This window comes from Drosophila bipectinata, chromosome 2R (assembly GCF_030179905.1).
Source record: "Drosophila bipectinata strain 14024-0381.07 chromosome 2R, DbipHiC1v2, whole genome shotgun sequence".
In the NCBI taxonomy this organism is placed as follows: domain Eukaryota; kingdom Metazoa; phylum Arthropoda; class Insecta; order Diptera; family Drosophilidae; genus Drosophila; species Drosophila bipectinata.
This window is the reverse complement of record NC_091737.1, coordinates 2,182,920-2,210,850: the sequence shown is the minus strand read 5'-3', so window position 1 is coordinate 2,210,850 and position 27,931 is coordinate 2,182,920. Positions and strand designations below refer to the sequence as shown.

Below are 27,931 nucleotides of genomic sequence, written 5' to 3'. Positions count from 1 at the left end.
TAGAAAACATTTATTCTTCATGTTTATTCGGATCAGTATAATACATCACCTCATAAAAAGTATTTTTTAACATCGTAATAGTTGTATTATACTACTAAATTTTGTAAAGGTGTGAAGATTAATAACAATTGTTTAAAAGATTTGCTAATTTAATTTGTTTTAGTTGTCTGCGGTTGTGGTGTAAAATTTTTTTAATAAAATGAGTGTAAGTAGAGCTCTATTAAAATTAAAGCGTTGTTTTTTCATTTTAAATGAGTAAGTTTCAATTAAAAATAACTTATTAGGAGCATCTACAGTGGCGAGCAAAAGTGAGTGCATGTTCACAAAACTGACTTTCGTCGCCCATAAAAACTAAACGGTACGAGGTAATTAAGCAAAGTAAATGTTTTTATGGTAACCATTTTATTCATAACAAATGCGAAAAAGAAACAATATCGTAAAAGATGAATTCTAAAAGTTAGAAAGAAAAAACCAAAAAAAAACCCGCATAAACTCCCTTTTGCACGTTTTATGACTGGCTCCTATTTTCGCTCTTCCACCTTTCTTATCAGTCTTATCAGGGTTTTTTTGATAATTGTTTCCTATGCTATTGACATTCAAATGAAAAAAATATCTCCATAAATTGAAAACAGTCCTTGTAAGTCCTGAAAGGATAATTTATGCATCATTTAAAAGTTATAGAAACATAGATCACAAATATATAGACAATATATTATTAAATACCATACTAAGGTACGAAAATATTTTCATTCAGCTACAAAAAATTACCAAATAACTTTTATTTTAAACTTTTATAAAAAATTTAAAAACGAAATAATTTTTATTTTAGAAAATAAGGAAATTTATTATTAATTGAAATTAAATTTTTATTATAAAAATTTAAAAGTAACTTATTATTATGGTTTAAATAAAACTTAAAAAAGTACTCTAAAGTTATATTTTTAACCAAAACCAAAACAAAAAAGGAAAGTTAACTTCGGGCGGAGCCGAAGTTACCCTTGCATTTAAAACCAGATATATATCGCAAACATCGGATATAGTTGGTCTACCCTAATAAGAGTATCATAATTCCAATTTATCACCAATTTGTTACATTACATAATCTAGGAAAAAGTCACAAGCTTCTATCTTGAAAAAAAAAACCACAGTTAGTGTTTTTATAAAAAACATTTTACTTTTAAAACATTAAAACATGTAACTTAAGTTAGAGGTGGAAAAATAAGAACGTCTAAGAGTTATTCCCGATGAGGTCCAGCGGGTGAGTTCTGCGCAGCCGCCGCATCTGTTCGCTGTTGTCGAGGAGAGTGGTCGCCAACTCTTTGGGGTGGTTGTGTAGTCTCTGGATGTACTTCCACTGCTTCTCTGGATCTCCTCCTTCACCCATGGGAAGCAAAGCACTATGGTTTTTGGGCCAATTTTCCGGATTATTGGTTATTGGACAACGCTTTTCTGTAATTAAATTTCTTTCGTTTGAAAATGTACGTTCCGAAGCCGCGCCGCTCGCTGGAATGCAAAATAAGTTGAATCATTAAGTAGAGGCTAGTAGAAACTTTAATGTTACTACTTTGAAGACGAAATACTTTGGGGTGTGCATGAAAAAATTGACCTGAGGGTAACGATCTGGGTGTAATATTAGATGACGAATCCAAGTGGCGGACTTTCATATCAATTCAAAGGATCCTTTAGCTGATAACTCATTCCTAGATCCACTTGAGTAAATAACTTAATCCAAGCTAGCTAAGAAAACGGTACGCTTAATACTAAGCATACGAAACGGTGTTTAATTTTAATACTTTTAAAGTAGTGTTTTTCTCCAGTTAGTCACAGCCCTCAACGCATAAGGTGAATCAGAATGGCGAATTGGAGACTGAGAGTCAAAGTGCCAATTACTCGTTAAATTTTGGTGGATGGAGTGTGATCCGACGGTAGGTTTAGGTAGGCTTACGTTTGCATTTCGGTATCTCACAAAAAGCATCGGCGACGATACTAAGCATAATTGTCTTAAGAAAACTTGTTTGTGAGAACCTACCCAGTGGAGCTCACCAAGCCTATTTGGCTAATGAGCAAATATAAGATTATTATAAAAAAATCATAAACTTTTTAAGGTTCCCTACACCTTTAACTAATTGATCGATATTGAGTTCGTTTTCAGACGATGCATTAAATCCTGGAAGAACTTTTTTTGTTGTATATACTTTTTTGATAATGATACTTAGCGTTGAATCCAGTTACTGCTTCATTATCAACGAAGTTTCCCTGTGGCTGTTTGATATTCTGGTCAGCGTATCATGGAGTCCAGCCCCCGGAAATCTCTTTGCGTTATGGTATTGAAACAGAAATGGGTCGATGACGATGATATATCTTGCTATGGGCTTTTGCCACTTAAGATTATCTTGTTTCCTAATGGCTGTGGTATGGGTCGTATGCTATTGAACACTTTTGCTAGCCAAATAGCTAATAGACGTCTCCTAGGGACTGACATTCCACATAAAAAGTGTAATAAACATAAGAATTGGCCGTAGTTGGCTCTCATTTTGGACATTTTGACATAACAAGGACTCACACTTACGACAAGTACTCACATAAACGTTAATACGATTAAATCAAATTAGTTACACTTTAATAAAGAGGGTAAAACGTTTAAAAGTTATTCATTTAAAAGCATATTATTAACAACATATTTTTAGGCTCCATATATCTCCGTTTATAGCTCCGTTTTTTTCGCGGTCTTTTAGAATTCCTGCACTCCTGCATTAAAGCTTAGAGATCATAAAGCCCAGACGACCGATTTATTAGTATTTATTAAACTATTGGTTATTAATCAATCTAGGAGGAGTAAGTAAAGAAATTTAAATACTTGATTTTAAATTTAAACGACAGAAAGGGATGGTATAGAGTAGAGACCCTTTTAGTTCGAACATAGGAACCTAAAAAGGACGTGCTGTGCATATGTCGAACTACAATAGTTAAGGAATAGATGACTAAAGTTTCTAGTTCTTCTATTGAATCCCCATTGATAAGGTTATGTAGCAAACTACACCCAGCATTTATCCTACGATTAGTTAAACTTGGTAAGTTTATTAGTAGGAGTCTGCTACTATAAGATGGAAGATGAAGATTGGCATCCCAGTTAAGACCTCTAAGTGAAAATGTTACAGCATTTTTTTTGTATTTATTTTTTTTGTGTCCTGATGTACTCCATATTGGGGACTCCAGACACAGGAACCGTACTCCAGTATCGGACGGACCAAAAAAATGAATAAGCTTTTAGTTATATATGGGTCGTTCATTTCTTTTGACCACCTTTTAATGAAAAGAAGGTCACTTTTAGCCTTATTAACCATTGTGGATTTATCATTAACCGTTGTGGCTAATTTAAATTTGGAGCCTAATGTGACAGCGAGATCATTAATCTGAAATCATTTTTCTAAGGCAATCCCATAGATAGAAAACATAGCCTGGGCAGAAACAATAAAAAGACTTAAGCTTTCATTTTGATCCTTTAAGTATTAAATAATTTTCTAAACACCATTTTTGAAATTTTCAAGAACAGAATGAAGATTGCATTGGACAGAGATGGATTTGTATTAAAAACAAAGCCTAACATCATCTGCATTCATAAGAACTAGAGAGTTCATTAAAGCAGGGGCAAGTTGTTAATAAAAAGAGTAAACAGTATCGGGCCAAGATGAATTCTTTGAGGGACCCCAGATGTAGCACGAACCAAACGGGAATGTATACTTTTAGAAAAACTTTCACGTGGGGAGGGCTGTGTAAATCCCATAAAATTCAGTTTACGCAATATGAGCAAGTGATTGACTGTAACAAATGCTTTACTGAGGTCTGTGTAAATAACATCCCTTTTCAGTTTAAAATCCCTTTCGAAAGCCATCTATGACACAGGATGTCAACTTCAGTAAATTGCAAATGAGGAGTAATTAATTTTTCAAATAACTTTGGAATTGTCGAAAATTTAAAGATGCCTCTGAAGTTGTCAGCGTCGGAACTTTTCCATCTTTTATGTAACGGAATGATTAAAGATTTCATTCACTTAAAGGAAAAAATCGAAGTTTCCAACGATAAGTTGAAAATTCTACGTAGAGATTTGCACAGACCCCTGGCTAAGTATTTTAGCACACAGCCTGGTACTCTATCGGGGACTGGCAAATAAACGGGTTTGACCTTTAGAAGATCAGAAATATGCTATTCTCAGAGAAAGACGGACAGAAAATAAGATTTTTTGATTGAATGTTGTATGCGTAAGACTAATCTGTCGTTTTAGACGTTGTTAAAAAAAATGTTAGGAATAGATCGGCAACCTGATCCGAGGTCGCAGATGAATTTCAAACGTAAGCAGAGGTGGAAAAGATCTTATCGGTCACTCTTGTGATTTTACCTTTTCAGAAGCAAGTTGAGAGTTTTCCGAAATGAGGACTACACCCTCCCTTCGTAGAGGTCATTCACGTCTAAAAGTGGTCCTAGCTTTAACGAAGTTTCTGTAAAGCCCCCCAGGTAAAGCTGTAAAGCTACGTAGCCCCCTAGTATTCTGATACGATATTGAATTAGTGGACGAGGTGGAAGGTTCTTATATGTAGTCAGTGGTTCTAATATGTAGAAGTTTCACTCCAACTGGTTTTCAAACTTTTTTCTTTACGGTACTAGACTGATGTTCTGTATATGATGTTCTGAATACCCTGTTGGGGTATTCACCCGCGGTATCACTTGAAGCGATGCCACGAAGGACATATCAGACAATTGCTCATTTGTACTGAGAATTAAGGCAGAGATATGAGCGGCCAATGTCAGCTGAGCAAGCTGAGGCGGATCACAAACAGCGGATTACTCACGCTTAAGGGACTCATTTAGAAGCTGAAGGCCGCTAAACTGATTGACAAGCGCACAGCGCAGGTCATTGACATTTTGATATCAGCGATCAACTTTTTAAATCCATTTTTAGTTTGTCTCATGAACGACCTCATTTCGTTTTAGACAGCACGACAATCATCACAACAATAATGTACACGAAACTGAGGCAAAGAACCCGGCACACTTGGCGTGTACGATTGTCATTGTCTTTTTGTTTCATTATCTGCTTTATTGAGTTTAAATTCAATTTTAATTATTTAAAATATAAACAATATATAAAAAGCTTAAAAACACTGTACGTTGCACCCCTTTGCCAAATAGACGCCGAAGCGGGAGCTTTGGAGAGATCGATTGGAGTGGGCAAAGGAAAATTTCAGAAATAGAGATAAGAACCTCCAATGCACAGGAAAAAATAACAAAAGAAGAAAAAAACCAGAACCATGCTATGCTTGGAATTAAAATTAAACAAATTATTAATTCGCCTCCAAATTAGAACAACACACCACACATGAAGCGATACGGTTTAAGCTAAAAGTAAAGTTTCTTTAAATTCAATAAATACTGGTTTAGAGCAAGATTTATTATAAAAGAAAAATAAGTGAGAAAAGTGCTTGGCACGGAAAAATTTTCTAAAAACATGAACTTACTGGCGCTAATGTTAAATTTTTATTTTAGAGCTGGAGTGGGCGTGGTCCAAGTTCCAAATCGGATAGTTCTATAGTCTTCAAGATCCACGCGTTCAATATTTTAGCTCGTTTGTATGGGAAAAGGTATATATATGGGTATATATCTTTTTTAAATCGGTCGATTTTGATGAAATTTGTTTTTTTAGATTAACTAAATAGTTTTTTTATTTTTGGCATCAAAAGTTTCGGGTCGGAGATGATAGAGAAGGAATCAGAGCATATGTTCACACGACTATACTACTCTACGAGTACCGGGTAGAGAAACATTTTCGTGAATAATATATATCCTTTGTTTAATTAAAATATATTTTTCAATATTTAATTATGTGGCTTCCGCAATGGAATTAACTGATTTAAATTATTTTTTCTCTTATAAAATTAAATTAGTATCAAAGCTTCAAAATAATAAAAGCTTGAAATATTAGTTTGCTGCGTTGCAAATCAATAATTTTTGGAATTTTAGTTTAAAACATTTGTCATCAAACTTAAATTTAAAGTTAATGAGGTTAATTTACAGGGTAAATTACAGAAATTATTTTTTTTAGCAAGTGCGTTTGTGCTCTAAGCTTGGTGACGCACTTCTCATTTTTCCCACCGCATATATAAGTATGTATATGTTAAAACATAATTCGTATTCCCTTGCAGTTAAATTGACATCTTTGACCTTATAAAGTATACCTATTTTTAAACAGGATCTCTTGCTGATATGATACTAGGTACGTCTGCCTGTTTGTTTTTTTTTTCAAACATTGCTATCACATCCTTTTTTCCTTTGTCAACTATCGGCTATAGGATAGCAGGCTAGGCTATAGTTGCCATATGCCATAACTTGCATATTTTTAAAGTAAAAAAGTTATGCTTATTTAGGTTACTTTGAGCTAACCGATCCATAAAACTGAACAATTGGAAAAGGCTTAACCTCGGTATTTTTTTAAGATAAAATCTTGGGACTTTCGACAGATTATATTTTTTCTGGATTCTTCCGACTAGCCTATTTATTCATTCTTGAAAATTTTATAAGGATCGACTGATTGCATCCTATATCATGCTTAGAAGTTATAAAATGATACAATCGTGGTGCATGTATAAAAAAGGGTCTGTGTTAAGTTTATCTTAGTTCTTTGGAATTTTCTTCGGCACGCCAGACTCTGACTTTTTCGACAACTTTTCTTCGACGACTTCCTTGACCGGCTCTTAAAACCTTCAGTGTTTGAGGCTTTCTCATATCGTATCTTCCGTTACTCTAAATGTTTTTTACCTTGTAAGGGCTAAAGAACGAATTGGTTAGTTTGCGCTCTGCAACGAACTTCTGAGGACTACCAGATGACCCACTCTGTACACGTGCTCTGCTTTTCGGCTTCGCTTATACGCTTCCTGCGCTTGATGAATATTAGTTTCGCTACCTTGCGCATCTCGCGTCGGTCCTCCGTGAACTGGGCCTTCTGCTCTTTATCCAGCAGTTTCAGCATACGATCTTCTGGACGACTGTTCATTTTTGTTCGAAACATTGCTTTAAAATTATATGCTTCTATAGGTTAATACACGTACATATTCATTGCCTTCTGCATCTGAGCAACATTTTGATACCACTTCTCACGTTCCCTTGATGACAACTTGGAAATAATGGCTAAAATCAGCCGATTAGCACGCTCCACTTGATTGTTACCTCGTGCAACTCTAGTGGTAGTTTGCATATGCTCCACTTTGTTTTCGTTAAGAAACTAGAAAATGCCTCGGATGTGAACGCCGTTCCTCTATCGGTCACTTAACGTCAGGGGGATCCAAATACCTTGCACTCACTCAGCTTCCGGATGACCTCCTCGTGTCCAGTTAACTTCGTTGAGAATGCGTCAACCACTGCTAGAATGTAGTTGTACTGCTTTTCTGATGCGTCCATCGGACCCAAATGATCTATGTGCAATGTTTACAGCGGCGCGCTGTCGTTCTCAATACAGTTCAACAGACCTTCTTGTTTTCCCAGCTTCTTACTGAAAATTATTAAATATTTATTTATATTAATTATTAGTTTAATATAAACTTAATCACCTTCTGCTCCAGCTTCTGCTTATCTTAATCACATTCTGCTCAAGGTGAGCGATAAAAAACTGCTACTGAACCGCATGAATCGTCTTTCGAACTGATAAATGTCCTACTTCATGTGCGCTTTGAATAACTTCTCGTTCCATCAGGCACCATCAGCAACTCGTTCCATTCGATATTTTTAAACAACGCACTTCCGTGATACGGCCGGATTTTAAGGATCTCCATTATCACTTGAATAGATTAAAGATTCAAGACCTTCTGTTGGACTTGCTTTAGACCAGTGGGCACGGCCCTACCCGCGGGCATAGGAAATTTCTCTGCCCGACCTCTGCTACACTCACACAGTACAAGTGTGTGAAACGTCGTGCTTACAGCCTACTTTCTTCTTTTTCGTTACTAATACCACTAACCATACAGCATAAAGACAAGTAGTTTATCTTAGATCTTTCGCCTTTTTTTCGGCACGACGGACTCTAACATTCCAGACAAATATCAATGGCAAAATATGATTTAAAAAATAAGTCGCTGGTGGACTCCTTATGGGTTTTTCCCATATTTATACCCTTGCAGAGGGTATTATAATTTTGGTCAAAAGTGTGCAACGCAGTGAAGGAGACATCTCCGACCCTATAAAGTATATATATTCTTGATCAGGATCACCTCCTGAGTTGATATGAGCATGTCCGTCTGTCCGTCTGTCTGTCCGTCTGCCTGTCTGTTTCTACGCGAACTAGTCTCTCAGTTTTAAAGCTATCGTCTTGAAACTTTGCACACACCCTTCGTTCCTTTGCACGCAGTATATAAGTCGGAACGGCCCGGATCGGCCGACTATATCCTATAGCTGCCATATAACTGATTGATCGGAAATGGTATAACTTTGGTGTTTTTAGAGTTAGAGAGTTCAAATCTGACATGTGAGCTATTTTTGGCAAAACATTACGTCATGCCAAATTCCATAAGGATCGGCCGACTATATCCTATAGCTGCCATATAACTGAACGATCGGAAATGACCCAACTTTCGTGTTTTTGAAGATAGAAAGCTAAAACTGAATACAGATTATATTTTTGGCCAGTTGATCCAACCTACCAAATTTCATTAGGATCGGCCGACTATATCCCATAGCTGCCATATAACTGAACGATCGGAAATGGTATTTGGTAGAAATATCAACTTTCGTATTTTTGAAGATAGAAGTTTGGGACTTTTTTTAGATTTTGTATTGAAATAAATTGGATTATATATTCCTATTCCCATAAGGATCGGCCAACTATATCCGATGTTTGCGATATATATCCGGTTTTAACTGCAAGGGTATATAAACTTCGGCTCCGCCCGAAGTTAGCTTTCCTTTCTTGTTTTTTTTTTATACCCTTGCAGAGGGTATTATAATTTTGGTCAAAAGTGTGCAACGCAGTGAAGGAGACATCTCCGACCCTATAAAGTATATATATTCTTGATCAGGATCACCTCCTGAGTTGATATGAGCATGTCCGTCTGTCCGTCTGTCCGTCTGTCTGTCCGTCTGTCTGTTTCTACGCGAACTAGTCTCTCAGTTTTAAAGCTATCGACTTGAAACTTTGCACACACCCTTCTTTCCTTTGCACGCAGTATATAAGTCGGAACGGCCCGGATCGGCCGACTATATCCTATAGCTGCCATATAACTGATTGATCGGAAATGGTATAACTTTGGTGTTTTTAGAGTTAGAGAGTTCAAATTTGACATGAGAGCTATTTTTGGCAAAATAATACGACATGCCAAATTTCATAAGGATCGGCCGACTATATCCTATAGCTGCCATATAACTGAACGATCGGAAATGACCCAACTTTCGTGTTTTTGAAGATAGAAAGCTGGAACTTAGTACAGATTTAATTTTTGGTCAGTTGATCCAACCTACCAAATTTCATTAGGATCGGCCGACTATATCCCATAGCTGCCATATAACTGAACGATCGGAAATGGTATTTGGTAGAAATATCAACTTTCGTATTTTTGAAGATAGAAGTTTGGGACTTTTTTTAGATTTTGTATTGTAATAAATTGGATTATATATTCCTATTCCCATAAGGATCGGCCAACTATATCCGATGTTTGCGATAAATATCCGGTTTTAACTGCAAGGGTATATAAACTTCGGCTCCGCCCGAAGTTAGCTTTCCTTTCTTGTTTTTTTTTTTTTTTACCGGTTTTTCGGAATTTGGAAATGGCTTGTGCATCAATAAGAGCATCAGCTAGCATTCCTGCATTCATCATAAAGCTTAGAGGCCCAGACGACCGAGGGGCGCTCAAGAAACGATTTGTTAGAATATATTAAGCTATTTGTCAATTATTAAGCTAGGAGGAGTTAGTAAGGAAATTTAAAATTCTATATTTTAAATTTGAGGGACAGGAAAGAGATGTTATAGAGAAGAGACCATTGTAGTTCGAATATAATAGCCTAAAAGGGTCATGCAGTGCATATGTCGAACTACAACGGCTAAGGAACAGAGGACTAAAGTTTCGAGTCCTTCTATTAGAAATGTTAAATTTTAAACGTGTTAGTAAATGCAGAAAGACTACACCGAGCATTGTCCTACGATTTGTTAAGCTAGGTAAGTTTATGAGTAAGAGTCTACTATTATAAGATGGAAGGTGAAGATTTGCATCCCAGTTTAGACCTCTAAGTGATAAAGTTAGGAAATTCTTTTGTACGGATTCTATGCGCTCCTGATGTACTCCATATTGGGGACTTCAGACACATGAACCGTACTCCAGTATAGGACGGACCAAAGAAATGAATAATGTTTTGGTAATATAGGGGTCATTAAATTCTTTTGACCACCTTTTAATAAAACCAAGGACTCCTTTAGCGTTATTAACCATTAAGGAAATATGGTCGGCAAATTTAAGTTGTATGTCTATTAGGATGCCGAGATCATTAACCTGGGTTAATTTTTCTAAGGCAATCCCATTATTGGAATACGTAGCTTGCAGAGGGCAAGAACGATAAAAAGATGGATTTGTACTGAAGACAAAGCTTTACATCATCTGCACACATAAGAACTAGAGAGTTCGTTAAAGCAGGGGGCAAGTCATTAATAAAAAGCGTGAATAATAGCGGGCCAAGATGACTTCCTTAAGGGACGCCAGATGTAGCACGGACCAGACGGGACTGTATGTTTTTAAATAAGACTCTTTGTGTCCTTCCATCTAAATAGCTGGAGCTCCACGTTAAGAGGTCTATAGGAAAACCCAGCATATTCAGTTTACTCAACAAGAGTGAGTGATTAACTGAATCAAATGCTTTGCTGAAGTCTGTGTAAATTATATCGGTTTGATATCCCTTACAAAAGCCATCTATAACAAAGGATGTCAACTCCAATAAGTTTGTGGTGGTGGAGCGACGCTTAATAAAGCCATGCTGACAAGGAGTGATAATTGAAGAGCAAAGGTGTTGCAAATGAGGGGTAATTAATTTGTATACCCTTGCAGAGGGTATTATAATTTTGGTCAAAAGTGTGCAACGCAGTGAAGAAGACATCTCCGACCCTATATAGTATATATATTCTTGATCAGGATCACCTCCTGAGTTGATATGAGCATGTCCGTCTGTCCGTCAGTCTGTCCGTCTGTCTGTCTGTTTCTACGCGAACTAATCTCTTAGTTTTCAAGCTATCGTCTGGAAACTTTGCACACACCCTTCTTTCCTTTACGAGCAGTAAATAAGTCAGAACGGCCCCGATCGGCCGACTATATCCTATAGCTGCCATATAACTGATTGATCGGATATGGTATAACTTTAGTGTTTTTAGAGTTAGAGTGTTAGAGAGTAAAATTTGACATAAGAGCTATTTTTGGCAAAACATAACGACATGCCAAATTTCATAAGGATCGGTCGACTATATCCTATAGCTGCCATATAACTGAAAGATCGGAAATAGTATTTGGTAGAAATATCAACTTTTGCACATTTGAAGATAGAAGCTTGGGACTTTTTTTTAGATTTTTTAGAAAGCTGAAACTTAGTACAGATTTTTTTTTGGTCAGTTGATCCAACCTTCCAAATTTCATTAGGATCGGCCGACTATTTCCTATAGCTGCCATATAACTGAACGATCGAAAATAGTATTTGGTAGAAATATCAACGTTCGCATATTTGAAGATAGAAGCTTGGGACTTTTTTTTAGATTTTTTATTTTAGTTAATTGGTTTTATTATAATTTAATCATAAGGATTGGCCAACTGTATCCGATGTTTGCGATATATATCCGGTTTTAACTGCAAGGGTATATCAATTTCGGCTCCGCCCGAAGTTAGCTTTTCTTTCTTGTTTCAAATAACTCAGTAATTGCCGACAACTTAGAGGTGCCTCTGTAGTTGGCAGCATCGGACTTTTCCCTTTTTTATGTAGGAGAATTATGAATGATTCCTTCCACTTAAGGGGAAAAATCGAGGTTTCTAAAGATAAATTGAAAAGTCTTAGAAGAGTTTTGCACAGAGCCCTGGCGCAGTATTTTAGCACACAGCCTGGTACTCCGTCGGGGCCTGGCGAATAAATGGGTTTTACCCTAAGGTAAAACCTAAGGTAAAGCGTAAGGCTGATCTGTCAAATTAGGTGGAGAATAAGTTGTTTGAAATAATTCTGCGAATAGATCGGCAATGGCCTGATCAGAGGTCGCAGAGGCATTTTCAAACCTAAGAGGGGTGAAAAAGATACGTGTTTACGCTTAGTGTTTACAAAATTATAAAACAGTAAATTGTATCCGGCAGCGGTCAATATAATTCCTATAATATTCAGCGTTATGCACGGTAAAATTCGACCGAGCTAGTAGGTATCTTGAGAAATCAACTCTACTGCAGATTTTTTTATATTTAAGTAAAAGCTTATTTTTTTTATTTTTTAGGTTAGTGAGCCACCTTGTAAACCAAGGAGGATTTGTTGAAGCGGACGGATATTTCCAAGGCACACATGAGTCAAAAAATGTATTTTAAGTAAAATAAAATTTTTCTAAAGTGGCATTAAGATCAGTGCACGCCAGAATAACAGACCAGTCAAATGTATCGATAAGGCTATTGAGTTTCTGAAAATCAGCTTTACGGAAACAACGAATCTTATTTACCACGCTCGGAGACATCTGATCGATACCAGGAGTGGTTTCGATTGAGACCTCCAGCCAGACCTATGGATCCTCTGGGGTTGAAAGGGGAAAAGCTCTGGAGAGAGCAGTACCAACAGGATCAGATACAAAACATAAGTCTAAAAGCCGACATAGCGAATTTCTAACATGATTGATCTGACGTAGGGACATGTCAAACATGCCCGCGGTGAAGTCATGGTAAGTTATAAGTGACAAAGATGGTGAGTTATCGACGTTGGACCACTTTAATTCAGGGATATTAAAGTCGCCCACTGCTACGAGTTGGTCACGATCCGTCATAAGATTAGAGACGTATCGAATGGCGGACAAATGCTGCCAATATGTAGGCGGTTCAGACATAGGAGGTATATATGAACATGTAATGTATAAAGCTTGAACGGACATAGGGATTTTAATGCAAATAATTTGTATGTCACCAAACTTTTGGGATTTCACCTCTTCAGAAGCAAGAGTAGAGTCTACCGAAATGAGGACTCCACCTCCTCTTCGCTGAGATCGATCCCGTCTAAAAGTGGTGCACTTACTTGGAAAAACTTCGGAGCTAAAGATCTCCGGACTTAACCAAGTTTCTGTAAATGCTATTATATGGGATGCAAAAAAAGAACTATCAGAATATAGCTTGGAGAGTTTGCTACGTAGCCCCCTAGTATTCTGATAGGTAAGAGTTAGTGAGGAAACTAGTTTTTTGGGTTAGTGGCCAAAGAAGAGGTGGAGGGTTGGTCAGTGGTTCCGATATTGGTAAGTCTCACTCCCACTGGTTTTTTAACTTTTTTCTTCACGGAACTAGGCTGATGTTCTTGGACGAAAAGATTCTCTGGCCAAAAACTGGGAGAACAAATCGTCTTGAACATCAGCGCGGGCACACGAATCTTGAAAGAAGACGTGCGCCGTGTATAATTATATTTAAATTTAGTTATGTCCTCCACCTTTATATCGGCTTTTGTTTTGGCTTTGATATAAGCCGAGATATCAATCTCTGAAGTATCAGGGGCAAGACGAGAAACAAATATATGTTTCGATGGAGGAATCACCTGTAAGGGTTTTGGTGTCGCAAGAACTGCAGCATCAGTCGGTGCCGGTGGTCCGGACTGTGGAATACCCTTTTGGGTGACTCTAATGGGGGTTTCGTTCCCTAGGACCTGTGGCATCACTTGAAGGGATGCCATGGCGGACATATCAGACAATTGCTCATTATCCCTGAGAAATTCTGACGAATTTTTCTCAGTTCTAGCCCTTGGGGTGGCCAGAGATATAAGCGGCTGCATTAATGTCGGCTGAGTGGGCTGAGGCGGATCACAAAGAGCGGATGTCTTATGCTTAGGGAACTCATTTAGCAGCTGAAGGCCGCTAAACTTAGTGTCTTAAGCGTTCAGAGCTGGTTGTTGATTTTACGAAAACCAGTGATCAACTCTTTAAATCCATTTTTGGTCTGTCTCATGAACGACCTTATTTCGCCTTGAACAGCACGACAATTTTCACAACAATAGTGTATACCCGACCTACGGGAAATGGCATCCGAAACTGAGGCAGTGAATCCGGCACACTTGGCGTGCACGACGTTTTCACATAACCAGCAATGGATGGTAGGCTGGGATGCGGAAATTGTCTTGTTACAAGACTTAATATCGCAGACAAGTTTAAATTCCATTTTTTTTTTAATTAATAAAACAAAAATTAATATATAAAAAGTTAAAGAACACAATACCTTGAACCTCTGTGCCAAATAGGGAGCCGAAGCGGGAGCTTTGAATAGTGCAAAAGAGAAACAGAAATAGAGATAAGCCGGGGAAGAAGCAGAGCTGAGCTATGCTTGGAATTGAAATTATTAAATTTATTAATTCGACTCCAAATATAACACAGCACTCGCGAAGCGATACGGTTTAAGCTTAAGATTCACAATATATGTATGCAATTGATTAAGTGAGTAAACACCGGTTTACCAATATTTATAATAAAACGCAGTGCGCACAAAAAAAACACGACCGTTCGCTTAAGGGAAGGGTAAGGTACTACTTTTTTTTTTTCATTTTTTTTTTTATTTTTTAAATTGATTGCATAATATTTGAATATTGTGTCAAAATTTCAAGTCAATTAAAGCAAAATTGACGGAGTTATTAGTTATTGACGAAGTTGCCTATAAACGTTTTACACTGGATTTTTTTGTGTTTAAAACTTTAAAGCGTCTTTCCCACAACTCACGTTTTCAAAGTCGGTACCCCTCATAACTTCAAAACTACTGCACCGATCCTTTTGAAATTTTAAAACACAAATAGAGACAAATTAAGACAAATTAACCGATTTTTTCCCAAAAAATTGAGTTTTTCACTTCAAAGTCTTCGAAAAAATTGGAATTTTAAAAAAACCTTCATAGCGTTACCTGGGGCGAACTATTATAATAGATAATTATCTAACGAATGAATTTTCATTTTTTGATTACAAATGATCCAGCACTTAGTTATTTTTTGTAAAAATTTGATAAAACATTCTTCTAATGTCATACTTTAATATACCGTTGGTTGAATAAATAAATTTTAACTGTGTCGTCAGGAAAAAAATCAAAAAAACATGGCTTTTTTCGCATGATTTGACCTTACCCTCCCCTTAAGAGAAAGAGAGGGAAGTGATATTATATATTATATTATCAAATGATATTTGTCGACCGCTGTTTTTGTGTTTATTTTTTATGCATAAGTATGTGCCTATTGCCTTAGTTGGTCACGGCTCTGTGACAGCCGCTCAACTTCAAAGGACCTTTTTGAGAGACCTTTAGCTTCGCAATGTCTATACCGAGGAGCGGCGGCCTCTCCGCTATCGAGAACTTTAGCTTCGTTATGTCTAGTTGGGCCGAACTCTCTGTTCGTTACATTAAGTCACTGCTTTGCCCCATAAACCTTTCTATCATAATTTGATGACCCAGTTTTATCTGCCTGCAGAATAAATAACCTATACCGTGCAATTATTTCATTCGACTTTTATTTTGAAGCGGATCGTTATTGAAAATCCTCAGTTCTCAATAATTCCAAAAGGTAAAAAAAACAAGAGAAAACAATTTATGATGTATCAATCGAAAAGAGAAATCAAACATCTGTCAATGTCCAAAAAAACCTTTACTTCAAAAAAATCTCAGTCAAATGGTCAAAAAATAGCGTAGTCAAAGTTGGGCGAAAACTATCGGTTTATTTCTGAGTGAAACTCAAATGAAAAACTGAATAAATATGTTGATTTCTGACAAATTATTTAATTCAAATATTTTAAAAAGTACGTAAATCTTTTATTAATTTTTTACGCATTGTTGGTCGCAAGCCGATAGTTTCTCGGCCGCTCGGACGATTTCAAATAGACAATTAAGCATCTCAAAGTAGCGAGCATTCGCTGTTTTCATTCTCAATTTAATATGCGGCAAACAAAGATTCTCTAACGTTTTTAATTATTTAATTCTTCTGTAGGTGATTATTGTCGATGAAAAATCTCAATTACCAAATATTGGTGACCACGATGCTGGTTATCATAAGGTTAATATAATTAACAATTTTATAAAAACAAAAAAAAAACGCAAAAACATATGCGGTGTAGATTAAAAATTGCATGAACAGTATTTGGTAAATTAATCAAATACGCAGCATATTAACACATCAGTATACTCAAAAAAAAATTAACCCTAAGATTTAGAAATTCGCCCTATTTTTGTCTTCAACGGCACCGCACCATAAAATTTAGGGTAAATTTTTCTAAAATTAATGGCATTTCCTTTCTAAAATATAAGGAAAATTGCCTTAAAAATAAGAAAAAAATTTCTAAAAAATAGAAAAAAATTCTTAAATTTAGGGTAAATTTTTCTAAAATTAATGGCGTTTCCTTTCTAAAATCTAAGGCCAATTTCCCTAAAAATAAGAAAAAAATTTCTAAAATATAGAAAAAAATTTCTTAAATTAAGGGTTTGTTTTTCTAGGTTTTAGAAAAAACTTTTCTAAAACTAAGGAAAAAATGTCTTGATTTCATGGCGATTTTTTCTAAGCCCCAGGGCAAGGCGCCCTAAAATTAAGATACCTTTCTACAATATATACAAATATTTCTTAAATTAAAGGTGACCTTTTCTAAATTCTAGAAATTTTATTTCTACATTTTACATTACATATTACATCATACATTTACATATTTTTACATTATTTTTACATTTACATTTGTTTTCTTTGATAGCTCTCTTCAGTTCTTACTTTCACATAACACTTTATTTATGGTATATAATAAATTTGACCCTCGAATCTTGAATTGTATACTTGACTTATAAATTTCCAGTAGCACCATGTTTTCCCCTTTTGGTGGGGACTAGAATAGCGTGAATCATTTGCGTCCTTTTTATCTGTGGAAAATAACGTCAATTAATATTGCGATATAAATATATTAATATACTATTTAATCGTGAATGTTTTAAAACATCTTTTAAGGTAGTGTAATTATTACCTTCGCTTTGTTGAGGGAATGTTTTAGTAAGATAAAACTCTGGACTTCCTTTTAACGAAATGAGAGAAAAAATTGCCACAATCTAAGAATTAATTCAATAAATGCATTAAATAAAACAAAATTAATGTATAAAAAATATTACCAATTTGTCTTCACAATTCTACTTAAGAATGGGCAATTCCTCCTAAGCTAAGTGTAGCTACACTTGTATCGTCCTAGAAAAAGAAACTTTTGCGCCACTCAAAAGTAAGATCAAATTTTGCGTTTGCAAGGCTAAGCTTCACCTCTTCACTATTGAACATCAGCCATATTACCTGAAAATGTATTTGGGAAATTATTTTTAACCTTTGAAGTGGGGCGTAATTTACCAGTTGATAACTTTTTCTCCTTAGCCTTCAAATGATAAATTTTGCCATATGCAGCAGACCTTCTGGCTTTTTTCCGATGTTAAGATCTATCATGTCTTTCCACAATTAGCTCTAGATTAATTTAATTAGTAATTAAATTAAATTTCTTATGAAATTAGTAACGTTTTTAGTAACTTACCAGCGAAAAAAAAGAAAAGGCTTCTCAGTTTATCTTTTTCAGCAAGGAATCAATTAGCACTTTTTAAATAAACTTTTTAATAAACTTGTAATGTCAACATCTTAGAGATAGTTTAAATATCGTTACATTATTTCTTAACATGATTTTTTGTATTTAACATGTTAAAACTTTATACATAAAATATAATATAGATCAGTATGCATTTATCTGCCCGTGCTCTGCCACACACACAGTATAAGTGTGTGAAACGTCATGACGCGTCATGCTCAGAGCCTACTTTCTGCTATACTAATACTAATGCGTTAAAATCATATCAATGTATTGGGTGCCGACCACGGACAGAGATAAAATATAAAAAAAATTATATATTAAAAAAAATATTTATATTTTCTAGGGTTACCTAAATTAAAGGGTAACACTGTGCATTTTTAGAAAGGAATTTCTATATTATAGAAACAGTTTTCTATTTTGTAGGGTTAGTATCTTTTTTAGAAAGGAATTTCTATATTGTAGAAACAGTTTTCTATTTTTTAGGGTTAGTATCTTTTTAAGAAAAGGATTTCTATATTGTAGAAACAGTTTTCTATTTTTTAGGGTTAGTAAATTTTATGGTGAGCCTTTCTATTATTAAGAAAATATTTCCTGAAAATAAGTCATAATTTGCCTTAATTATAGAAAAGTTTTCTTGATTTTAGGGCGATTTCAGTTTATGGCGACTATTTCTATATTTGAGAAAAACTTCTTTGATTTAAGAAATTTTTCTTGTTTTCAGAAAATTTTTTCTAGAAACTAGAAATTTTTTCTTGTATTTAGAAACAATTAAGTTTTATGGCGAATTTCTAAATTTAAGGGTAAATTTTATTTTGAGTGTAGGGCGGAAGCAATAAGCAATCAGTTTTTAAATAGAATAATAAATAAATTTTTGAGTTACCGAGCAGTTTTCGGTAGCCGTAAGTTTTCCAAGTTCCCAATAAATAATAAACGCGTTCAATTAAATCCCTTTATTGCGGTATCGACCGAAACCGCTGCCGCTATAACTTAATATAGTAAATTGTTTATTATTTAAATGAGTCGAACTAACGTCCCGTCAGACTAAGGACAACGCTAAGTAGAATAAGTGAACGAGAATTTAAGTTTACGATCTTTAGGTTAATTATGTTAATTTAGGTTACGAGTTACGATCTTAAGATCTTAGCTTAAGATTAATTTCTTGTTACAAAAATCTTACTTGTGCTGTCCTTTGTTTACAAAAGTTTGGGAGCGAAGTCGCCCGAAGTCGTTGTTTACATTTATTCAGCGTAGGATCGCCTACGCTGCATATTCTTATTCCTGGTACATAACTGAGTATCAACGCTTACGTTGATTCAGCGTGGAAACGCATACGCTGCATATTCTTATCTTATGTGGGACAACAGGTGAATGTGACTCTTCCCTCCTTTTAAAAAGGGTTACCTATGCTTGGGCTGGCATATCAGGGTACAATGCAGGCAAGTGGTTTTGTGGCGATTCTATTTCTTGTTGTTGTTCTTGATTATTTTTTTCTTGTTTTATAAATTTTGTATAGAATAAAAAATGGTAAGTGGATTTCGTTTAAAAAGGTTTGAAAGGACAAGGAAAATAATAAGAATAATAACTACAGTGATTGTAGTTACGTAAAGTGTGATATTGCTTTATAAAATTAGTTTTTAAAGGCTATTATGTTCTACCATTTGTATCTTAGTTACATTAATCGATGACTTCAATTGTGTAAGAACAAATTCTGGACTTAACGAATTTTCGCTTAAAATAACATTTCCAATTTTAACTTTACACTGTTTTATTCTAATAATTTTGATACCATTTATTTTTATATCGCCATTTAATTCTTGACAATTTTGAGTGATTGTAGTTTCAGTTAGATTCCATATAAGTATAATATTTGGTTGAACTTATTGAATCAATTCTTTTGGCGTTGGTATAATATTACAAATTGGGTTCTTGTGCTAATTTTAATGCATTCATTCAGTTCTTTATTGGCTTGATTATAAATTTTATTCTCATCTTTAAAATATCATTGTTGATCTTAATAGTCTAACTGATATCCATTATGGTCGGGATAAGGAATTATTCTAATGGTGTTAATGATTTTGTTGTTAATAGGGATATGTGAAATATGTAGTAGATGATTATTTTTGTGGTCAATACAAGTTGATGTTTTTATTAAAAGTATATTTTGGCTGTTATTGCTTTCTAGCTTGTCATAATTCACTAACTTTGGGTTGAAAAGTCCAAGACGTGAAAGTCTTCAATTTACTCAATAGATTGCATGAGTTCATAGACAAATTTGTCAGTGTGATCACGTACTAAGTTATTTATTTTCGTAGTAAGTAAGTCTCTTCAGTCCTTCATTTACAAACTTAATCAAATAATTAAATTTATGAAGTTGATTTGAATTTTATTATATTTTGATATATTAGATATAGATATATTTTTTTGTTCATTTTTACCCTATCATTTTCATCGTGTGCCAAAAAGAATTTTAAAAGATGAACCTTTTATGTCAAAAAGTTCACGTTTCTGCCTATTTTTCTGATGAAAAGTGAATTTGAATTTGTTGAGTGTGGCCCGTGGTGAATAATAGAACAACATTATTGTAGGGTTTCTAATAAAATAATAGAACATCAACATAAGGTTCCTGTGGGAGTTTAACGATATTAGTTATCTTTTGTTTCTTAAATTGTGTTCTGTAGTATCTGGTTTCCCTATTTCGACTAATAACTTTTTAATGGTCTTCGTCTATTTTTATACCCTTGCAGAGGGTATTATAATTTTGGTCAAAAGTGTGCAACGCAGTGAAGGAGACATCTCCGACCCTATAAAGTATATATATTCTTGATCAGGATCACCTCCTGAGTTGATATGAGCATGTCCGTCTGTCCGTCTGTCCGTCTGTCTGTCCGTCTGTCTGTTTCTACGCGAACTAGTCTCTCAGTTTTAAAGCTATCGTCTTGAAACTTTGCACACACTCTTCTTTCCTTTGCACGCAGTATATAAGTCGGAACGGCCCGGATCGGCCGACTATATCCTATAGCTGCCATATAACTGATTATCGGAAATGGTATAACATTGGTGTTTTTAGAGATAGAGAGTTCAAATTTGACATGAGAGCTATTTTTGGCAAAACATTACGTCATTACGGTATTTGGTAGAAATATTAACTTTCGTATTTTTGAAGATAGAAGTTTGGGACTTTTTTTAGATTTTGTATTGTAATAAATTGGATTATATATTCCTATTCCCATAAGGATCGGCCAACTATATCCGATGTTTGCGATATATATCCGGTTTTAACTGCAAGGGTATATAAACTTCGGCTCCGCCCGAAGTTAGCTTTCCTGTCTTGTTTTTTATTTGCTTTTTATAGTTGTATTTGCTTTAAGTGTGAGTGTTTTCAATGCCGTAATCCGCAACAAAAAAAGGGCGGAATTTAAGTTATTTTAAAATGATATAAATGTTTATGGTGCATGCGGCACGACTAGTCATACGCGAAGCTATAGCTCTAACATTACATTAAACCGCTGTGCTGATGCCTGACACGACAGTGGCAATGTTAAATTCCGGTCGATTTTCATTTAATTTATCTATTTATTTTCCTTTCTTTAATATTTTGAGTGTCTAATATTAGATGCCCAGGGTATAAGAATATATTAAGCAGGTGTTTGTCTTATGGTGTCATGTTTAGTTTTATGGTTGTATGTGTAAAGAATTTTTTCTATCTTGCTTAATTTTACTTCTTCGTCATCGGATGAATTGATTATTCCGATTTATTCATTTATTGCCTTATTTGACGTCCTTCGACGTCTGCTACGCCATTCTTTGCCGTATTGAGTTGTAATTTAATTCCTTCTGCTTCAATCCTTAGAGCCTTCAAGCCTTCTGCTTAGAGTCAAGCTGGAGAAATCTCCGTCTCTGTCTGCCTTTAGCATTTTGGCTTTGCCTTATTGATTAAAAATACGCATTAGCGCGTTCCTGCATTCTATTCAGACCTTTATTTTAATTTATTCAAATTAAGAATAAATTTCAAAGCAACTTATGTAATGTTTTTCCTCAGACGAATTACTACAAATTTCACTTGACAATATTCAGGGTTGGGTGCGATTTTCAAAGGCATTTTGTGTTTCTGTATTCTGTTTTTGCCGAATTGCATATGTTGCATTCATTTATTATATTCTAAATTAATATTCAGAATATCTGGAAATTAAGAAAGGATATTTGGAAGGAAGTGATTTTCTTTGAATAATTTTGTCATTTTTTGTATACTTTGGTGTAAAAAAAAGAAAGGTTTTCATGTGATTGAAGTATAATTTCTTGGAATTCGGCGTTTGAACAAACATTCTTTAATAGGTAGAGACTGTTAATTACTTTAGTGTAGGTGGGATTAATAATTAATTGAATTTCTCTGTATGTTCTTTGAATAATTTCAAAGTCTACATATCTTCAAATATAAATGGTAATATTTCTGTAAATAAAATTACCAAGTAAAATAAAATGTCATTACATTATATTTAATTTTGGTAATAGATTACGGATATTGTTCAATGCTATACTTTATTTTAATCGTATTTAATGAAAAATATTTGTTTATAATAAGGTTGCTGATGTCTTCTTTTGCACTATGTTGAGTAACTTCACTATGATGATTTTCTTCAATTTTGATTCTTGAGGCGTCGCCAACTGAATTTTCCTTCCCGTTAATATAGTTGATGTTAAATTTTTATTTGTTTAATTTAGTTCTCCATCTTTGTAACTTGGCATTCGGTTCTTTTAAGGTATGCAACCATCTTAGAGGTTGATGGTCAATAGCAATGAGAATATGTCTCCTTAGTAAATATTGTAATGACAAGAAGTTTTAGTGGCCCAAACTATGGCGAGTAATTTCTTTCGATAGCATTATAATTTATTTGTGTTTATTAAGTGTTCTGCTTATGAAAGATATAGGATGGCCATTTTGAGAAAGTACGGCCCCAAGTGCTTAATTACTGGCATCTGAGGTTAAAGTGGATTTTTTCGAAATCGGGATATTAGTTCTGCAATTATTGAATGCTTCAATGTAGTTATGATTTTGTGTATCTATCTTTGCTCCTTCTTTTCAACATTTGGTCATTGGTTTTGCTATGTTTGCGTAGTTTGTGATAAATTTACGATATTAACCGGTTAATCTAAGGAATGCTCAGATCTCTTTTACTTTTGTTGTAATTGGATATGAAATTATGGCTTTAACTTTAAGGGGTTTTGGTTTTATGCCATTAAAGGTTACAATGTGACCTAGAAATTTAGTTTTTTTTTTTAAGAATTCACTTTTTTTTGAATTGAGTTTTTTTCACTAGTTGGAAAAAAATAGTTTTAATGAATTTAAAAGTTCGGTAAGAAATGTAGAAAAAGTAGAAACAAATTTTAAAGATGTAGGATGTAGAAACATTTTTAATGATGGATGGATATTGGATGATGTATATTATTCATACACCTTTGAAAAGTAGCGGGTGCATTTCTAAGGCCAAATAGAATTCGGAGGTATTTGTAGTGACCGCTTTTGGTGGAAAATGCAATTTGAGATATTGATTCTGGGTCCATATCTATTTTATAAAATCCCTTTGCCAAATCGATATTGGAAATTTCCTAGCTCAGCAAAGATTTCGTCCATGTTTGGTATTGGATATCGGTCGGGAATCGTTATTTCATTTAGTTCCCTATAGTCAATTACTGTCCTACATATACTTAATTTTACCAGAGGTATCCGTTTTTTTGGTACAACCCAGGTAGACCTATTTTATGGTAAATTACTTTCCCTAATTAATCCCTGATTAAGCATTTCCTGCACTTGGCTTTCGACTTCAATTTCGTTTGCTTGATCAAGAGGGTACTGTTGAATAAATTGGGGAGTTATGTGTTATATTTAGTACGTTTTTAATAGTATTTGTAAATTTTAGATTGTCTCTTTTTTTATATTGACGATTTTTGAATTTATTTAATAAACTTTTTAACTACAAAATTTCCTCCTGATTCAAATGATCTAATCGAAACAATTCAAAATCAATTTTTTGTATTGATTCCTGAGCGGATTTTTTTATTGGTTCTGGTCCCTTTGGACATGAAAATCTTAGTTTTTTTCAGATTTTAAAGAAATTTATTTGTATATTTTATTAAAAATGGTTACTGTGTTAATTTTTTAATTTAATTGTGCATTTCTGAAAAATTTCTGTCAATCAGTATATCTTAGTTAAAAAAACTGTGTACAAAAAATGGTTCATTTGTTTTAAAAATACTATTTCTGGGTAACATAATCAGGTTGTTCAACGTAACAAGATCATTTGATGTCAAAACTTCACATTAAGTATTTTGATTAGGAAGTCGACATATATTTTTATTGATCATATTTATTCAGAGCGATTTTGATTTTGTTCATTTGTATTTTGGATGGTTTGTACCTGTTGTTGCCCTTCATTAATCAACCCATAGTACTGATTGTGGTCATAATACTGTTGTTCATAATAATTAGGTTGTGATTCTTCGTATACTCGCTCGTCTGGAAATGTCTTTCGTCAATAGACGTTTTAGTTTAATCACTGTCCGATAGTCTAAGTCGTTTGGTAACCGGGAAGTTAGTTTTTTTTTGTTGTTGTTATATAGATTTATATACAACATATACATGTTGTATATATTTCTTTTAAAATGTGCTGTTTGAGGACTTTGAGTTTTTGGAAATTTTGTGGAAGGGTCCGAAATGATTTGGTACGTGCCACATAGCTTGATTCTTAGGAATCTGCTTAGGAATCTGATTGCATGCATTGATTAAAATTACGTTGGAATGGCTGAGAGAATTGTGGGTAACATGGTCGATATTGGGGTTGGGTATTTGTATTGAATTGAGTGAGTTAAAATTCTGAGTAGGGTTTGCAGTTTTATTACAGTGTTTTTTATTTTTATTTAATTCAAAATTAATATGTTCTTCTTTTATTCCCTTATTTTGTGCAATATTTATTAACGATCTTAAGCCTGTAATATTATGATGAGCCAAAATAGTAAATAATTGTATTGGTAACTTCCTGATCATTTTAATGGAATCCGTAATCGCCTGTACATACAGTAAATAAGAAAATCTGGTTCGTTACCTTCCAAATTCAGTTTCGAAATCAATAGTTGTTGTCTTCTTTCCGCTTCTTCGCAGAACGCTCTCAGATTTTCTTTTATAAGGTGTCTCGCTGAAGTTCTCGAGTAGTTTATAGTTTGGTTTTTGGGGTTTAAATTCTGCAATCCGTTTTGATCGTAGGGTTTCGATCGATCGTGTCACAAGTCCGTCTAAGTTTCTTTCGAAAGCTCCAAGTAGAATTCTCTGTTGTCGTACATGATTAGTTTGATAGAGTGAAATTACACAGTCCACCCTGCTGATGAAGGTGCAGAAGGTTTCTGGATCACCCTTAAATGGCATGATATCATTTATTTCCCGACGAGCTTCAGCAAGGTTGTTGTCGTTTAGCGCCACGATTTGAGGTGCGGCGATGATTGGTTGCGACATTTTTATTGTAAAGTAATTTCGTTGTTATATAATAATGGCCCATTCGGCCATGTCGGCCTGTTATTACAAAGGCAAACAGCTATGCCGTGAGAAGTTGTCCTTAGATGAATGTCTTATGGTTGCTTACATCGTCGTCCGAGGTGGAGATCCATGGATTCCATGGTGGCGTATGTTGCTTGCGTTTATGTCTTGTCCAAGAGCACAGGATCTGCAAGTCATTTATTCTGCTTCAAGCCCCAAGTCACGCCTTTAAAGACGGTTTCGGTGCCGAAAAAAGACTTATCGGCAGCCGAGTTTTTGGCTCGACTTATGTCAGAAGTAGCGCAGTTAAATTTCTACGTTGGAGAGCATTTTTGCTGGTGCGATTCTGCTGTGGCTCTGTCTTGAATTCGGGAAGAACCAGCTTGGAGCGCAAGACTAGTGGCCAATCGCAATCCCACCTGAGAGATGGTCGTCTAAAAAATTTTTAAGATGGGGTTTGATAGTCAGCACTCAATTATACTGCCTAGAAGCCATCCAGTCACGCTTTTTATGATCGGAGAATTTTGTTTCAGGCAGCAGACAACTCCTAGCTTTTAAATAAGGCCTAACTATTTTATTAATTATCTACGCAATGTTGTTCGCAAGCCAACCAGCATCTTAAGCTATCGAGCTTCGTTCCTAGTCTTTTGGTGCTCGCCCCATAAATTTCCGTCTCATTGTTTTATTCCCATTTTCATATGCAGCAGGTCCAAAAATTTAGAATTTTTTTTAGAAACAAGTAGAAACGGTTATTTGCAAAAAATGATGCGAAACGTTACATTTCCCTGTTATCCCATTTTTATGTGCATTAAATAAAAGCCGCCAATGGCCAAACTATGCAAAGATATGTACTAACCCACGAGCGCGAATTTCTTCGATACAAGCAATAGACCTTAAGATCCACTTCCGTCTTCCAATTATAACGCCGGAACCAGCGCGTGAAACTTTCTTGCAGCAAAACTATCATGTGCCCGGTGCTCTTGCTTGGTTACGTTTAACATGACAACACTTCGATGTTTATTGCTTAATAATCCCTAATCAATTTTGTCACACGAAAAATGGGTAACACATATATCATAAAAATTGGTAAAAAATAAACTCCACTCATGATCGACCACGTTTATTTTTAAATGTACTTGCAAAGGCCATTAAAATGTTGCTCAACAGTGTGCAACGCAGTGAAAAATACATCTTCCACCCTATAGAGTATATATAATATATTCTTGATCAGGATCACCTCCTGAGTTGATGTAAAGATGTTTGTCTGTCTACCTGTCTGTCTATCTATTTTTTGCTACGCGAACGGGTCTCTTAGTACATTTTGTACTCTAAAAAACTAGTTTCATAATAAAATTCTCATTATGATCAGCCACATATTGCCGATATTTGCGATATACATCTGATCTCAACTTTAAGGGTATATCAACTTGACTTTTTTTAGCGAAGCCGAAGTTATCATTCCTTTCTTGTTTTATAATAAAATAAAAATTAAAATGAAATATATAATAAGAAATAAATTTAATTTCTACACATATTAAACTAATTGCTCCTTAAACTTATTAACCAAACTAATAAAGTTTACGAATTTCTTTATTTAAGGACGATTTGACAAAGGAGCAAACAGCTCGTAAGTTTTTGTTGTTAAAATTTAAAAAAAAATGTTTGATTTTTTTTTCATTTAATATTACCGACAGTTCTTCGTAATGCATTTAATGCTTTTGATCCAGAAAAAAATGGGTATATCAATACAGCTATGGTTGGAACGATTCTTAGTATGTTGGGCCACCAGCTGGATGATGCAACCTTAGCCGACATTATTGCTGAAGTGGATGAAGATGGGTCTGGTCAAATTGAATTTGAGGAGTTCACGACTTTAGCTGCTCGATTTCTTGTTGAAGAAGATGCTGAGGCTATGATGGCCGAGTTGAAAGAAGCGTTTAGGCTATACGACAAGGAAGGTAATGGGTATATAACTACTGGCGTTTTGCGTGAAATTCTTCGAGAACTAGATGACAAATTGACTAATGATGATCTTGACATGATGATCGAAGAAATCGATTCTGACGGATCAGGAACCGTTGACTTCGATGGTAATTGTTTTTTTTTCTTTAATATTTCGTTCCATTATTTAAAATACATGTTTTTCTAGAGTTCATGGAAGTGATGACTGGTGGCGATGATTAATGATTTAATATTGATAATTGATCGAATACACTTTAAGAAATTGGACATGTCACGTTATTATTGTTGTAACATATTTTAAATGGTGCATGTTGAGCCAAATGAACATACATATGTTATAAAAACATAACATTACAAAAAATAAAATAAAATATAAAAATAATTTTTATTTTAATTCGTTCTCTTATTAATGGGAATCTTAATGTTTGGTCCTTGAGAGTTTTCGATGACTGTTAAATAAAAACCAAATTTTATTCAATTGAAACGTTATAAATCTTTATTTTGCCGTATTTGAAACTGTGTTCTTATTTTTGTGATAGACCAATTTAGGATGCGAGCGCAATAAGACCTAAAGCGAGAGTGGCGCCAACCTTCAATATTAGGCTGAGCGGATGCTCACTGGCTTTAGATTCCGAATCAGTTGAAGCCGA

General features: G+C 34.7%; 2 protein-coding genes and 1 long non-coding RNA gene across 3 annotated transcripts; 1 reads left to right on the top strand and 2 right to left on the bottom strand.

The window, feature by feature from the left end:
* TpnC41C (Troponin C at 41C) lies at nt 1-27,663 on the top strand. The gene is made up of 5 exons (XM_017253419.3): nt 1-109; nt 164-205; nt 26,919-26,946; nt 27,014-27,409; nt 27,469-27,663. Exons 2-5 carry the CDS (start codon nt 200-202, stop codon nt 27,501-27,503), a joined length of 465 nt encoding a protein of 154 aa, XP_017108908.1. The 5' UTR covers nt 1-109; nt 164-199; the 3' UTR covers nt 27,504-27,663.
* Nucleotides 5,734-7,932, bottom strand: LOC138926099 (uncharacterized). The gene is made up of 4 exons (XM_070278784.1): nt 7,599-7,932; nt 7,101-7,540; nt 6,885-7,037; nt 5,734-6,820 (listed from the first exon to the last, which is right to left on the bottom strand). The coding sequence occupies exons 2-4, from the start codon at nt 7,244-7,246 to the stop codon at nt 6,796-6,798; spliced, it is 324 nt and encodes a 107-aa protein (XP_070134885.1). The 5' UTR covers nt 7,247-7,540; nt 7,599-7,932; the 3' UTR covers nt 5,734-6,795.
* LOC108125476 (uncharacterized) lies at nt 16,841-18,614 on the bottom strand. Its single transcript, XR_001773302.3, has 5 exons — nt 17,747-18,614; nt 17,569-17,679; nt 17,343-17,514; nt 17,201-17,282; nt 16,841-17,099 (listed from the first exon to the last, which is right to left on the bottom strand). It is a non-coding gene; the product is annotated as an uncharacterized lncRNA (long non-coding RNA).
* Nucleotides 27,664-27,931: the final 268 nt, after the last annotated feature.